Here is a 12799-nt window from a genome sequence, read left to right as displayed (position 1 = left end):
GAGGTATCTTCAAGATTCAGATAAGAATTGGCCTCATTAAAGGCATATCCAGTGATGTTACGAGCCGGTCTAGGGCTCCAGCCCATAACAAAAGAAAAGACACAAGCGTAAACCTACTAAGACAAAACGGAGAATTTTAAGAAGTATTTTATTAACAACTAAATATATAAATTAAGATGAAATACATACGAAACAAATTACAACGAATAACGGCAAACAAAACAGGAAAACAGAGAAAAACAGACAAACACCGAAGCAGGCCGACACAACAAGTTGCGTCGCCTCCTAGGGGAAGCGCAGGGGAAACCGGAAGTGATGTCAAAGGGAAATGGCAGGAAGGCGGGAAGGGGGGATGACACGGCAAGTGCAGCCCCGAAAAAGGAGACTGAGGCTCCTTTTATTCTGTCCGTCCCACAGCAGGAACAGGTGGGCTGGTGCAACAGGTGCAACACAACACAAAACACACAACAGAAACACACCCCAAAATACCAGGACGTAGTAAGTGATCAGAGCCCTCTTCTTAAAATACAATACGACTGTGCCGTCAAGTGCTCCCGTCGAATGTCTCTAGCCACGGAGGACTTGTTTTCACCCCACACCATAACTGCTTTGAACAGTTGCTCTTGCTGCATTACAACCGCCTTTACTGGACTGTAGACTAAGTGGAACAGATTTAGGTGGGTTGCTGAAAATATCTTGGTATTGTTCACTGATAAGGCTTGTAACCTCATTCTTTTGTAAACTTAATATTTGTTTTTTGCAAGCATTAGAAAAGCAGCGCCTCATACACCTTAGATGGTTCTTGTTGCCTTTGTTAAATGTCCATGAAGTAATCTTGCTGGGTTGCATTAAAACATATATTGTCTTGTGTTTTAAAATTATATCTGGTGGCAAGGTTTAAAGTGCATTTTGTCATTGTCACATCAAGTTTGAATATCTGATTTGTATCGAAGGATCTTTAGTATTTTGAAATTATTTGTGGAAGAATAATATTGACAGTAAATGCCAAGAAAGTATATTTTACCTTTTTTTGTCCTAATCAGGAAGAGGATCATTGAAAATGCTGTTTTTTTTCCTTGTGGAAGGCTACTTTTTATTTTAACTAAGTGATGGAATATGTTGGTGACCATAACTGGAAATACTTTTCAATGCATATTTTATGTTTGTCTAATACTCTTCCACGTTTCAGCTTTATAAATAAAGAAATGGTTAAGGGAAAAACAGAGCTATTTATTATCTGTGATTGCTACATTCGTGTAGTTGTAAAAAGCATGACAATATATTAAGTAATCCAAAATATTCAGAATACGTTACTCACATTAAGTAATTTAACGGAATACGTTACATACTACATTTTGGGGCATGTAATCTGTAGTGGAATACATTTTAAAAGAAACCTTCCCAACACTGCGTTCCAGCATCTTAAAATTGTTGTATTTTGAGTAACATTATCAAACACAATTTCCATTCTGATTTAACTCACAAACAATCTGCTTCACTAACACATATTATCACAGACTGTGCATATTATAATTATCTCGCAGGCTGCGAGTTTGAAACCTATATGCTACATCGTGCATTGATTGGCTGTAACATGTCTACACAGCCAGATGAAAACAGAGATCTCTACCTTGTCGTGCTAATGAAATAACTATGAAGGGGTAGATTTGGGGAATTTGTGATCGTACAGAGGGTAAAATTGTGTTACAAATACACAATTATCGTACGTCTCTCAACCCTGGCGTCCAAAGACGTCCATTCATTTAAAAGGCGCGGTACCCCATCCCAAGATGGGGGCTCGGTTGACGCATTCGCTCCCATAGACGGCTCCATTCAACGCGAGATTTAGTGTTTATATCTTTGGTTTCATACATTAAAATGATTCTCATTAATTTGTAGTGATGGGGTGTTAATTTTACTACATGGGAAAATAAAGTGTCGTACTATTTGGATTTCTGTCTTTGATTGTGCCACACTTCAATTAATATGAGAATAAAAATGATTAGCTTAATCTGTTGAATGTTAGCGTCCTACTAACCATTCTCTAGTAATTCTATATCTATGGTCATTACTAAGAGAACTTCCCGTATAACCTGAACACGGAAGTGCGCTAGAAGGGCGTGTGGGATTTGTAGTTTTAAACAGCACTCCTTGGCAGCCACGACCGATGAAGAGACTACGACTCCCAGTAGCACATCGTATCGACCAGAAGTCAGTAGGTAGGTAGTTAGACGTCATCAGTAAACACCAACAGGAATTACATCCTTCAGTAGCAAAGCGTTCGTAGACCCGACCACCAGCTGACATGTCCGTCGCAGTGTTTTAAAGCCCACCGGGTGACGCGGCAGGTTGTTTTCGGGCGAGCAAGGCGTTGGTCGGCGTCGACACGCTCGTTGAATTGCAGATGAACAAGGGCAAGGCAGAGGAGGATGACTACTGGCACAGCTCGAAGTACAGCGCCTTCACGTTCGACGATGACGACTACGATTTCACCAAGGTAGGCGACGGCCGCGCCCTCCTGCACGGTGCATGGTCCACGACTCGTCATTCCCGCACCACTTCTCTTCCCGCCGCAGCTGAAAGAGTCCCAGCGAGCGGTGAACAGCATCCGCGGCCTGGTGGAAGATGACTGTGAAGATGATGAAGATGTGGAGAAGGTCAGCTGGAGCGGGGAGCCTGTCGGAAGTAAGTCCCCTTCGTCCTTGTGTCGCCGAGGTGAGGTAAGGCGCCGGAATGAGTGCGATTCTCTGGACGTGGTGCAGGTATACTGTGGGGCGTGAAGGAGACTGCATCCAGCCTGCGGACGTCAGGGGACACCCAGAATCACGGCTTCCCCAAAATCCAGCACAACCCCCCACTGCCCAGGCAGAGCTCTGGCTACTCCTTAAGTTCTTTATTCAAAGGTAAAGTGTCTGCATCGGCGCAATCCTGCAACATATTCTGCTTTTAATTCTGTTATTCTCTCTCTCTCTCTAGGAAAGAACAAAACCAGCAGCTTCTCATCTCTCTTAGATTGTGAGTGATGTATATGTTAACCTCAGTAAAGTTCTGTACTTGACAGATGGACATAGAGCTGGATTTTCTGTTACTCATTACACATTACGTTACTCAGAGAGTAACGTAATTTCAATTCTCTGCATGTCCTGTACATGTGGCAGAATTGACAATAAAGTTGACTTGACTTGACTTGACTTGACTTGACATAAACTCGAAATCCCCACTTTTAACAGTCACTTATGTCTGTGAACACACCCGTTGGTTTGTGGATCACTGCAGCTGATAAATAATACAGCTGCTCTTCCACTCGCTGCGCTTTTCACAGTATGCAACGTTTCAAAATAAAGAATGACCAAAGCACTCACCTATCACCATTTCTAGCCACTGCAGGTCCATAGACAGGCTGGGGGAACTCGGATTAATCTCACAAACTGACATTTTCATGTCAGGGGACCTTGCTTTACTGAGTAAGAGAAAATGAAGTGATTGTGAAACACTGCAGCACAGCACACGGTGTGTCAACAACGAAATGTGTCCTCTGCTTTTAACCATCACTCTTGGTGAGCATTGGGCAGCCATGACAGGCACCCGGGGAGCAGTGTGTGGGGACGGTGCTTTGCTCAGTGGCACCTCAGCGGATCGGGATTCGAACCAGCAACCTTCTGATTACAGGGCCGCTTCCTTAACTGCTAGGCCACCACTGCCCATGAACATCATAGCAACTTTTACATCAGTATTATGTGTGTAAATAGTCCCTTCCTGAACAGTTACTGCTGGGTAGTGCAGTATAACAGGTACAGTAAGTGATGGCAGAGGGGATCTGAGAAGAAGAGTCGGTAAGCGATGTTACGCATTCTGTTCCCTGTTTCCCAGCTCTCCCAGACACATCTATGAGGGTCTACGCTCCAGAGCTGCGGAAGCCCAGGTCCGAATACAAGGTGAAAACAACACACAGATTATATGATGTGCTGTTATTTTCTTTCCGACTCCAAACCATGAAGTTTAAAATGTTCTTTTCTGTTCTATACTGCATTAGACGAATGTGAAATTCAGCACATGGAATTCAACTTTATCAAAATTGAACATTTCTCCTCCTGTTTTTTTAACCCCCTGTGTCATGCTGACAGGATTATGACAGTGACTGGAACTCAGAAGAAACCATTAGGAGAATGCGACAGGGAAAGGAAAGAACCACAGATTAAATTTTTTTTTTTTTGAGGAAATGTGTATACACTGAGGATGACTGTGATCTGTCACTACTCAGGCTTATTCCCTGGAGAATTTCCACTCCCTGCAGGAGAAGCTGTTGCTGTTGGATGAAGCAGTGAGTTCCCACAACAGCAACGTCATCACCGCAGTACGTTGACTTGACTTCCTGAGCCTGGTTCAGCACATTTGCACATAGCTCATAATACAGTAGGTACGGAAAGTATTCAGACTCTCTTAATTTTTCACTTTTTTTTTTAATAATGCAGCCATTTCCTAAAATCATTTAAGTAAAATGTTTTCCTCATTAATGTACACACAGCACCATACTGACAGAAAAACACAGAATTGTTGACATAACTGAAATATCACATGGTCCTAAGTATTCAGACCCTTTGCTCAGTGTTTAGTAGAAGCTCCATTTTGATCTAATACAGCCAGTCTTTTTGGTTTTTCACACCTGGATTTGTGGATCCTCTGCCATTCCTCCTTGCAGATCCTCTCCAGTTCTGGCAGGTTGGATGGTAAATGTTGGTGGACAGCCATTTTTAGGTCTCTCTAGAGATTTATTTCTCATCATCCTGGAGTCCTTCAGGTGTTTTTTTTTTTTTTTTTTTTAGCAAATTTCATGCAGGCTTTCATGTGTCTTACACTTAGGAGAGCAACTCTGCCATAAAGCCCCGACTGGTGGAGGGCTGCAGTGAGGGTGGACTTTCTACAACTTTCTCTCATCTCCTGACTGCATCTCTTGAGCTCAGCCACAGTGATCTTTGGGTTCTTCTTCACCTGTCTCAACAAGGCTCTTCTCGCCGATAGCTCAGTTTGGCTGGACAGCCAGCTCTAGGAAGGGTTCTGGCCTGCAGCAGCAGATTTTTTAGCAACCATGGCCAGATCTGTGCCAAGGTTGTGAGCTGTAAGGTCTTATATAAACAGGGGTTCCTAATCAGTTCCAATCAGCATAATCAAACAGAGCTGGACTCAAATGAAGTTGTAGAACCATCTCAAGTTAAATATATGAGGGTGACAGCAAAGGTTCTGAATACTTAGGACCATGTGATATTTGTTTTTATTTGTTTAAAAAAAAAGTCAACAATTCAGTATTTTCCTGTCAATATGGGGTGCTGTGTGTACATTAATGAGGAAACAAATGAACTTAAACGATTTTAGCAAATATCCGCACTATAAGAAAGAGTGATGTAAAATGTAGGGGGGTCTGAATACTTTCCGTACCCACTGTAAGCTTGAGGGAAGACAGGTTACAATAACAGGGTGTGTCTCATATTCGCAGGTGCTGATATTCCTGAAAAGAACTTTAAGTAAAGGTGAGGCCATTTTCCTGTGCTCCGCATTAAAAACTTGTTGGACTCCATCCTGTTGAGGTTTCGGTTGCTTCGCAGCTATTCTCTTCCGAGAGCTGGCAGAGAGGGAGGTGGCGCTGCGCCACTTCATCCACCTACTGAAAGAGACGGGAGAGCAGAGGATCTTGGTGGAGCTGCTGAAGTGAGTGTGGACACACGGACGCATGGTCACTTACACGCAGGGCACTGTTTTAAAAGTGGTGCCACGCCCGCCACTGCATGCTAATCACGGGGCTGGTTTGTAAGGTGTAAGAACTGCTGGGTAGTTCTCTGTATTTCGAGGAATGTTTCTGCGTGGAATCATTTCATAACATGATCTTTATTGGGATTTTTGGAAACATATTTTAAAATGGGAGGCACCGGAAATGTCCTTTTTATTTATTTAGGTAAATCCTGACAATGCCTTTGACCTTACACCAGCGAACAAGCCCCATGCTTAGTGACCGTGATCAGGTGATCAGTTCAAACCATGTCATTTTACTTTAATTTAATACTGTTCAACATGGGAAATATTAGATATAATATTCAATATTTTCATCTGTTTTCCCAAGGAAACTGGGCAGGATGGAAGATATGGCGGTACGTGGTGATCACTTCAGGCTGCTATTCGTGAATATGTTTCAGCCGTGTTAATATTGAACTAAGTGTTGCAAAATTCATTTGCAGCTCTTGCAATACAAGGAACACATTAGCATCAAGGACGAGAACCAGAGAAAGGACTTCCTGAAAACCTGCCTTAGGTGAGGATCCACTTACAGCAGTAATAATACTTTTTTTAATTTAATTTATTTTTATTTTTGTAGCGTAGTAACCTTCTTTAAATGCAGGAAAACTTGTGTTCTCGTGTAAGAAATGACTTTTTGGAGTTTTCTTGAACAGACAAATCTATTACTACAAAACCAAAAACAGGGGAGAGAGTAAATACGTGTAACACGATTTCATCCCCACTCACACTCAACCTAATCATGATACGTAGTTTAACGGTAGGATGGTCTTTATATAAGGCTGACAGAGGGGATGCAAGGAGCGCGGTATCTAGAGACTCAACGGGCGTGAAGCGAGAGGACACTTTCTCACTCCTGTTTCTGCGAGGTTGTCATGTTGCAGCTGCTTCCGTGTGTGTGGCGAGTTGAGCCAAAATTGAGCCGCTGACTTTTGAACTGCGAAGTCCGAATGGACTTATGCACCCCCCATACCGTTGGAGATGCTGGCGTTTGAGCTGAATGGTGGAAGGTCCCGGAGGCCTGGACTTTCCCACTTTTGAAGTGAAAGTGAAGTGAAGTGACAACAAAATGTGTTCTCCTTGGGGTGTGTGTGTGTTTGTCAGATACGGTCACTGGTTTTGTAAACAGGACATTAAAATAACTTTATTACACATACATCCAAATCGCAGACACACAAGAAAAGATGTACAGTACAGGCCAAAAATTTGGACACACCTTCTCATTCAATGTGTTTTCTTTATTTTCATGACCATTTACATTGGTAGATTCTCACTGAAGGCATCAAAACTATGAATGAACACATGTGGTTATGTACTTAACAAAAAGTGGAGACCTGGCCTCCACAGACACCAGGCCTGAACCCAATCCAGATGGTTTGGGGTGAGCTGGACCGCAGAGTGAAGGCAAAGGGGCCAACAAGTGCTAAACACCACTGGGAACTCCTTCAAGACTGTTGGAAAATCATTTCAGGTGACAACCTCTTGAACCTCATTGAGAGAATGCCAAGAGTGTGCAAAGCAGTAATCAGAACAAATGGTGGCTATTTTGAAGAAACTACAATATAAAACATGTTTTCAGTTATTTCACCTTTTTTGTTAAGTACATAACTCCACATGTGTTCATTCATAGTTTTGATGCCTTCAGTGAGAATCTACCAACGTTGAATGAGAAGGTGTGTCCAAACATCTGGCCTGTACTGTATTGACATTATTTAAATCATCAAAGGCAGTTTATTTCATAATACCTGAAGATTTGAACCATTGTATTAATAATGTCTTCTGTAGCCACTAACCAGTCTCTCACATTTGCCTATTGGGATTTTTTTTGCCCTCTGCTCCTTGCAGAACTCAGCCAGCTGAAAGAGGTTTGAGGGACATCTGGCATGTTCCAACTTCTTCAGGTCTCACCACAATATTTCATTTGGGTTAGGGTCCGGACTTTGACTGGGTCCTCTGTTTCAACTTCTTGACAAATGGCAGGAGATTCTATTTATTGACATTCTGAAGAATTCATGGGTTCTTGGATAATAGGGAGTCGTCTGGGTCTAGAAGCAGAAAAGCAGGCCCAGACCTTCACATTTACACCACCATACTTCTCTGTTGGGAGGAGGTTCTTTTCTTCATTTGGTGTGTACTTCAAAAATGTCGGTTTTGATTGTGACCAAATAAATCTATTTTGCACTCGACTCTCCAGAGAATGGACTTCCTGAAGTTATCTCTGTCAAAGTTGAAACAGGCAGGTTTGTTCTTTCCATGAATGTCATGGGCATTCAACTGATTGTAGATGCATGCACATTTGTCCCAGATGCTAGCTGAGAGGCCTGTAACTCTCTAGAGGTGATGTGTGGGTTTGCCTTTACCTGGTTTACTATTTTTATGATGCTTCTTGGTCATTTTTTGATGGACGTCCACTTCTAGGCAAAGTTGCTGGCCCTCCATTTGTAAACGACCCGTCTTACAGGGGATGGATGGAGTTTTGTAGATTATTTTGTAGCCCTCCCCAGACTGATGGACAGTCACTACCCTCTCCTGCATGTCCTCGGATGTCTCCTTTGCTCTTGGCATTGTTGATTTGAATGATACCTTAGTGGATTGGTTGGTTTCCTATTTGTTAATTAGTGCAGGCCAAACCCTTTTCCAAAGATGTCTCATTTCATTGGTCTGCTTAAATGATTAAGTCACCGGAGTCTGTTATCCGCTTGAGGTAACCAATGCAGCTGGGAGTTCACTTACTTTTGCACTAATCTCGCTCGTGTACTGGGATTTCTGTCTTTCAGTCTCCCCTTCTCTCCAGATGACTCCACTCATGTACAAGACCACTACATGCTTCTGGAGAGACAAATCATTATAGAGGTGAGGCATGTTGCTCTAGACAGAGTGTGAGGGTCAGCAATTCAAAACTTTTCCAAAAAATGACTATCAATTGAGCATTTAAAGAGCATGAACACTACATGCTCTTTCAGTCTGCTTAAATGTTGCTACCACAGTTTTATGATTAAAATTTTTTCATGTCAGTTAGTGTTTCGTCATGTTTTTCTCTGTTATTCAGGCAAATGACAAAAGAACGGACACCGAAATATTCAAGAAGCACCCGAGAAAAGCCTCCATCTTGAACATGCCAATCATCACCACGCTGTACTACTCCTGTTTCTACCACTATGGAGAGTCAGAGGTGCTGTCTGTGTTCGATCATTCAGAGCCTAAACAATGTGGGCAGGCAATTCAAAGAGATCTGATGGGAAGGTTCAGGAAGGTTTACATATTGCAAAAATGACAAGAAGCCTGCAGCATATTCACAGCGTTTCACTTACTCCAAATTTGATTACCTGATTTACCTCAAAATGCTTCTCCAAAGCCAAACAGTGTGCTGGAAACTCATGAAGATGTATTATTTTGCTGGGTGTACTTTTTAAAAAATATATTTTCTCCTTGCAAAATGACAATTCAGTTTGGCGCACATGACGTCACCTTGTTGACTCCTTCACTGTGTAGGTTGTGAGCGCTGCTGGGGTTGCCATGGAAAGTAAAACTAGAAACGGGCAGCATGGTACAAAGAGGGGAGAATGTTTCTGAATGTTTTTTGCTTGATATGTTTTAAAATGTTTAGACTTCTAAAATTTGAAAGATGAATATGTACATGTGTGTTTTTCCTTCTCCTTATAGGTTTTGATATTTATCTTGTTAACACATGTTTGCTTTTATATGTTAATTTGTTCAGCCTATCTCTAGTATAGTCATGTTTCAGTGCAGATGTCTCAGAATGGCAGTATCAGAAAAAACAGTCATTCTGGGAAAATATATTTCGATTTTTTTTTTTTTATACATCACCCAGCACTAATCCTCAGCCGGTAACAAGTTTATCAGGAAGACGTAAAGATTTCATTCGTCCAAACTGTTTGCTGCTTTGTTTATGCATGAATAGACCAGATTTATTTCTGTTGGTGACAGAAAACGACTCACTAGAGGGCGACAGAGACCAGTTTCTGTGATTTTACACTTACAATTTCAATTTTAGTTTGTATTTTGTATTTTCTTTCATATAACATATATTACAAACACACACATGCTTAGTGTCATTTACATGTCCCAATGTCTTTTTCATGGACAAAGTTTGGAATAATGATGTAGTCGAACACACACACCCACCCACCCCTTCTTATTCAATGTGTTTTATTTGAATGACTATTTACATTGGTAGATTCTCACTGAAGGCATCAAAACAGGGTGGTAGTAGCCTAGCGGGTAACGCACTCACCTATGAACCAGAAGACCCAGGTTCAAATCCCACTTACTACCATTGTGTCCCTGAGCAAGACACTTAACCCTAAGTTGCTCCCGGGGGGGGACTGTCCCTGTAACTACTGATTGTAAGTCGCCCTGGATAAGGGCGTCTGATAAATGCTGTAAATGAAAATGTAACTATGAATGAACACATGTGGAGTTATGTACTTAACAAAAAGTGGAGACCTGGCCTCCACAGTCACCAGATCTGAACCCAATCGAGATGGTTTGGGGTGAGCTGGACCGCAGAGTGAAGGCAAAGGGGCCAACAAGTGTTAAACACCTCTGGGAACTCCTTCAAGACTGTTGGAAAAGCATTTCAGGTGACGACCTCTTGAAGATCATCGAGAGAATGCCAAGAGTGTGCAAAGCAGTAATCAGAGCAAAGAAACTAGAATATAAAACATGTTTTCAGTTATTTCACCTTTTTTGTTAAGTACATGTGTTTATTCATAGTTTTGATGCCTTCAGTGAGAATCTAAATGGTCAGGAAAAAAAAAAAAAAAAACACATTAAATGAGAAGGTGTGTCCAAACCTTTGGCCTGTACTGTATATACACACCCACACACACACACACATTTTTTAAATTTGATCTGTTTTAGTAAAACTGATTTTTATTCTCAACCACAGGGGACATTCAGCAGTCCAGCTAACATCCGAAAGACATTCAGGGTATGAAGATATAATATTGCTGTGGTGTATAATTTATTCATTGCTTGATCATTTTATTAGGGTTATATTCTAAAAACATCTGATACATTCTATTCTGTTTCTGGTCCCATGCCTTGTCACAGATTTCAGAGAAGCAGTATTTTCTCACAGCTCTTGGAGCAAGGGCAAAGCTGAAGCAATGGTCCGACGTGGACCGCTTATGCAATACTACAAACTGGCTGGGCTACACAAAGAAAAAGTCTCCGATCGGCTTTCAGCGGGTTGTGGAGATTTTGCACAAGAACGGCGCACCGCTGCAGGTATCTAAACCGAAAGCAAGAACAGCAGCTGCGTGAACACTAAGACTGATCCGCAGTGAAATAACACTGGAAGTCATCTAGACTGGATTGGAGAAATTAAAACTTGCTAAAAATGGCGTGTTTTAGGAGTGAGTAATGGAACCGTTTATTGTCCTTCTGCCCTGTAGGTTCTGCAGGACTACATGAGTCTAGTGGACAACACTGAAGTGAGGGTCAGTCTGGCCCAGAAGTTTAAGTGTCACGACATCGTCATCAATGTGAGTGTAAAGCGCCGCCGGGTCAGATGGCCCTGCAGACTTGCCCTCTGGTGGATCTGACTCCTGACGCTCTTCTGCGCAGACTTATAAGGAGCTGAAGGACCGACAACAGCTGATTGTTTACCAGAGCAAGTTGGAAAGAGGCTCTCCGGAATACCAGGTGATCGATGAGCTCATCCACAGCTTGGTAAGTTCTTTAGTCTATCATACACAGTTACTTCATCATAATCAACAGACAAGTTTCTATTAATTCATGCATTATAGACAACATTATGCTGATTTTCTAAACGTTATTGCATTTTTGAAAAGATCGTAAGTACTTTAAACAAATGCAATGGACTTTTTCATGTGCAATAAGGTTTCTTCATATGCAGTAAGGTTTCTACCTCACCCTTTAATTTAAATATTATATTTTGTATTATATTAGTATATGTCTAGCTTTTTTTCTACACACAGTCCAGCTCAGGGACCGCACCTAATTTTGCTGTACTTTAAATAAAGATCTCCTGATTGTTGAAGCGTAACGTTGCATCAAACACCATAAGTGTAACTGAACGGTTGTGAAAGTTTATTTTACGAGTTTCAGCAAGATTGCCCACTTTATCATGCGGATTCACTGCCTCCTTTCCGGCAATTTGCATACCTCAAGCATGCAGGATGAATGTCACTAATGTAACACACCCATGACACGTCTTGTTCAACAACTAACAGTCTGAGCATTGTGTTTAGCACAGACAACCAGTCAGTTACATTTGTCTCCTACGTGTTCTTGTAATAAAAAAATTGAAGAAACGAGAAAAGAGCGGCTCCGGAGAGGCGGGCAAAATGTTGTAAAATGATGGAAAATTGATCACCTCATTTCTTTTCTTTTTCAGAACATACGGTGGAAAAACTGAACCAGTGGAACTTCAGCGCACGTTGGACATTGTGACCACAGTGACAGGAAGGAGAAGCCACAATGCGTGCGTCACCCAGCTGCTAGATCTCATTTTTATTTGTCAGCATTCTTTCTTTAAACTGCAGAGTTGGCAGTGTAAACTTGCCAAATTTTCTTTGATGTATTGATTTCTCTTCTTTTTTATTATTATTTCAACAGATTTGTGCAAACCTTGCATAAAAAAATTATTCCAGATGTGTGTGTTTTTTATTATTATTAAACTGCCTTTTTAAAACTATTAAAAAAAAGTTTAGTTTTTTTGATGAAGTATCAGACCTGGACGGTCTGTATAGCTTCCATAATTTCTACTCCCACCTTCATACACGGACCACCCCAACCAGAATTCACAGCCATATTCAAGTCGACTTAAGAGCTGATTATTTTGATTATTTATGGATTATAGATTGCAATTACTAGAACCCCCTCAACAGAACATATTACACCTTCGCTGGTACCTGTCCAATTTTCACCTACAAAACACTTGCAACCTCACGTTCTCTTACTCTCTGCCTGCCTTCATTACACCCGTTTATTACTGTTGTTAATGAGACCGAGGGGTGGAGCACGT

General features: G+C 41.6%; 1 protein-coding gene across 1 annotated transcript; it reads left to right on the top strand.

The window, feature by feature from the left end:
* The first annotated feature begins 2194 nt into the window (after positions 1-2194).
* On the top strand, positions 2195-12426 carry vipas39 (VPS33B interacting protein, apical-basolateral polarity regulator, spe-39 homolog). Its single transcript, XM_028953634.1, has 18 exons — positions 2195-2497; positions 2577-2685; positions 2763-2903; positions 2977-3015; positions 3871-3935; positions 4125-4181; positions 4262-4354; positions 5492-5525; positions 5601-5703; positions 6113-6140; positions 6228-6301; positions 8562-8637; positions 8834-8956; positions 10697-10738; positions 10861-11037; positions 11205-11294; positions 11377-11481; positions 12170-12426. Exons 1-18 carry the CDS (start codon positions 2405-2407, stop codon positions 12188-12190), a joined length of 1470 nt encoding a protein of 489 aa, XP_028809467.1. The 5' UTR covers positions 2195-2404; the 3' UTR covers positions 12191-12426.
* Positions 12427-12799: the final 373 nt, after the last annotated feature.

This window comes from Denticeps clupeoides, chromosome 14 (assembly GCF_900700375.1).
Source record: "Denticeps clupeoides chromosome 14, fDenClu1.1, whole genome shotgun sequence".
Taxonomy (NCBI): Eukaryota; Metazoa; Chordata; class Actinopteri; order Clupeiformes; family Denticipitidae; genus Denticeps; species Denticeps clupeoides.
The sequence above is the reverse complement of the archived record's forward strand: the minus strand, read 5'-3'. Positions and strand labels throughout refer to the sequence as shown.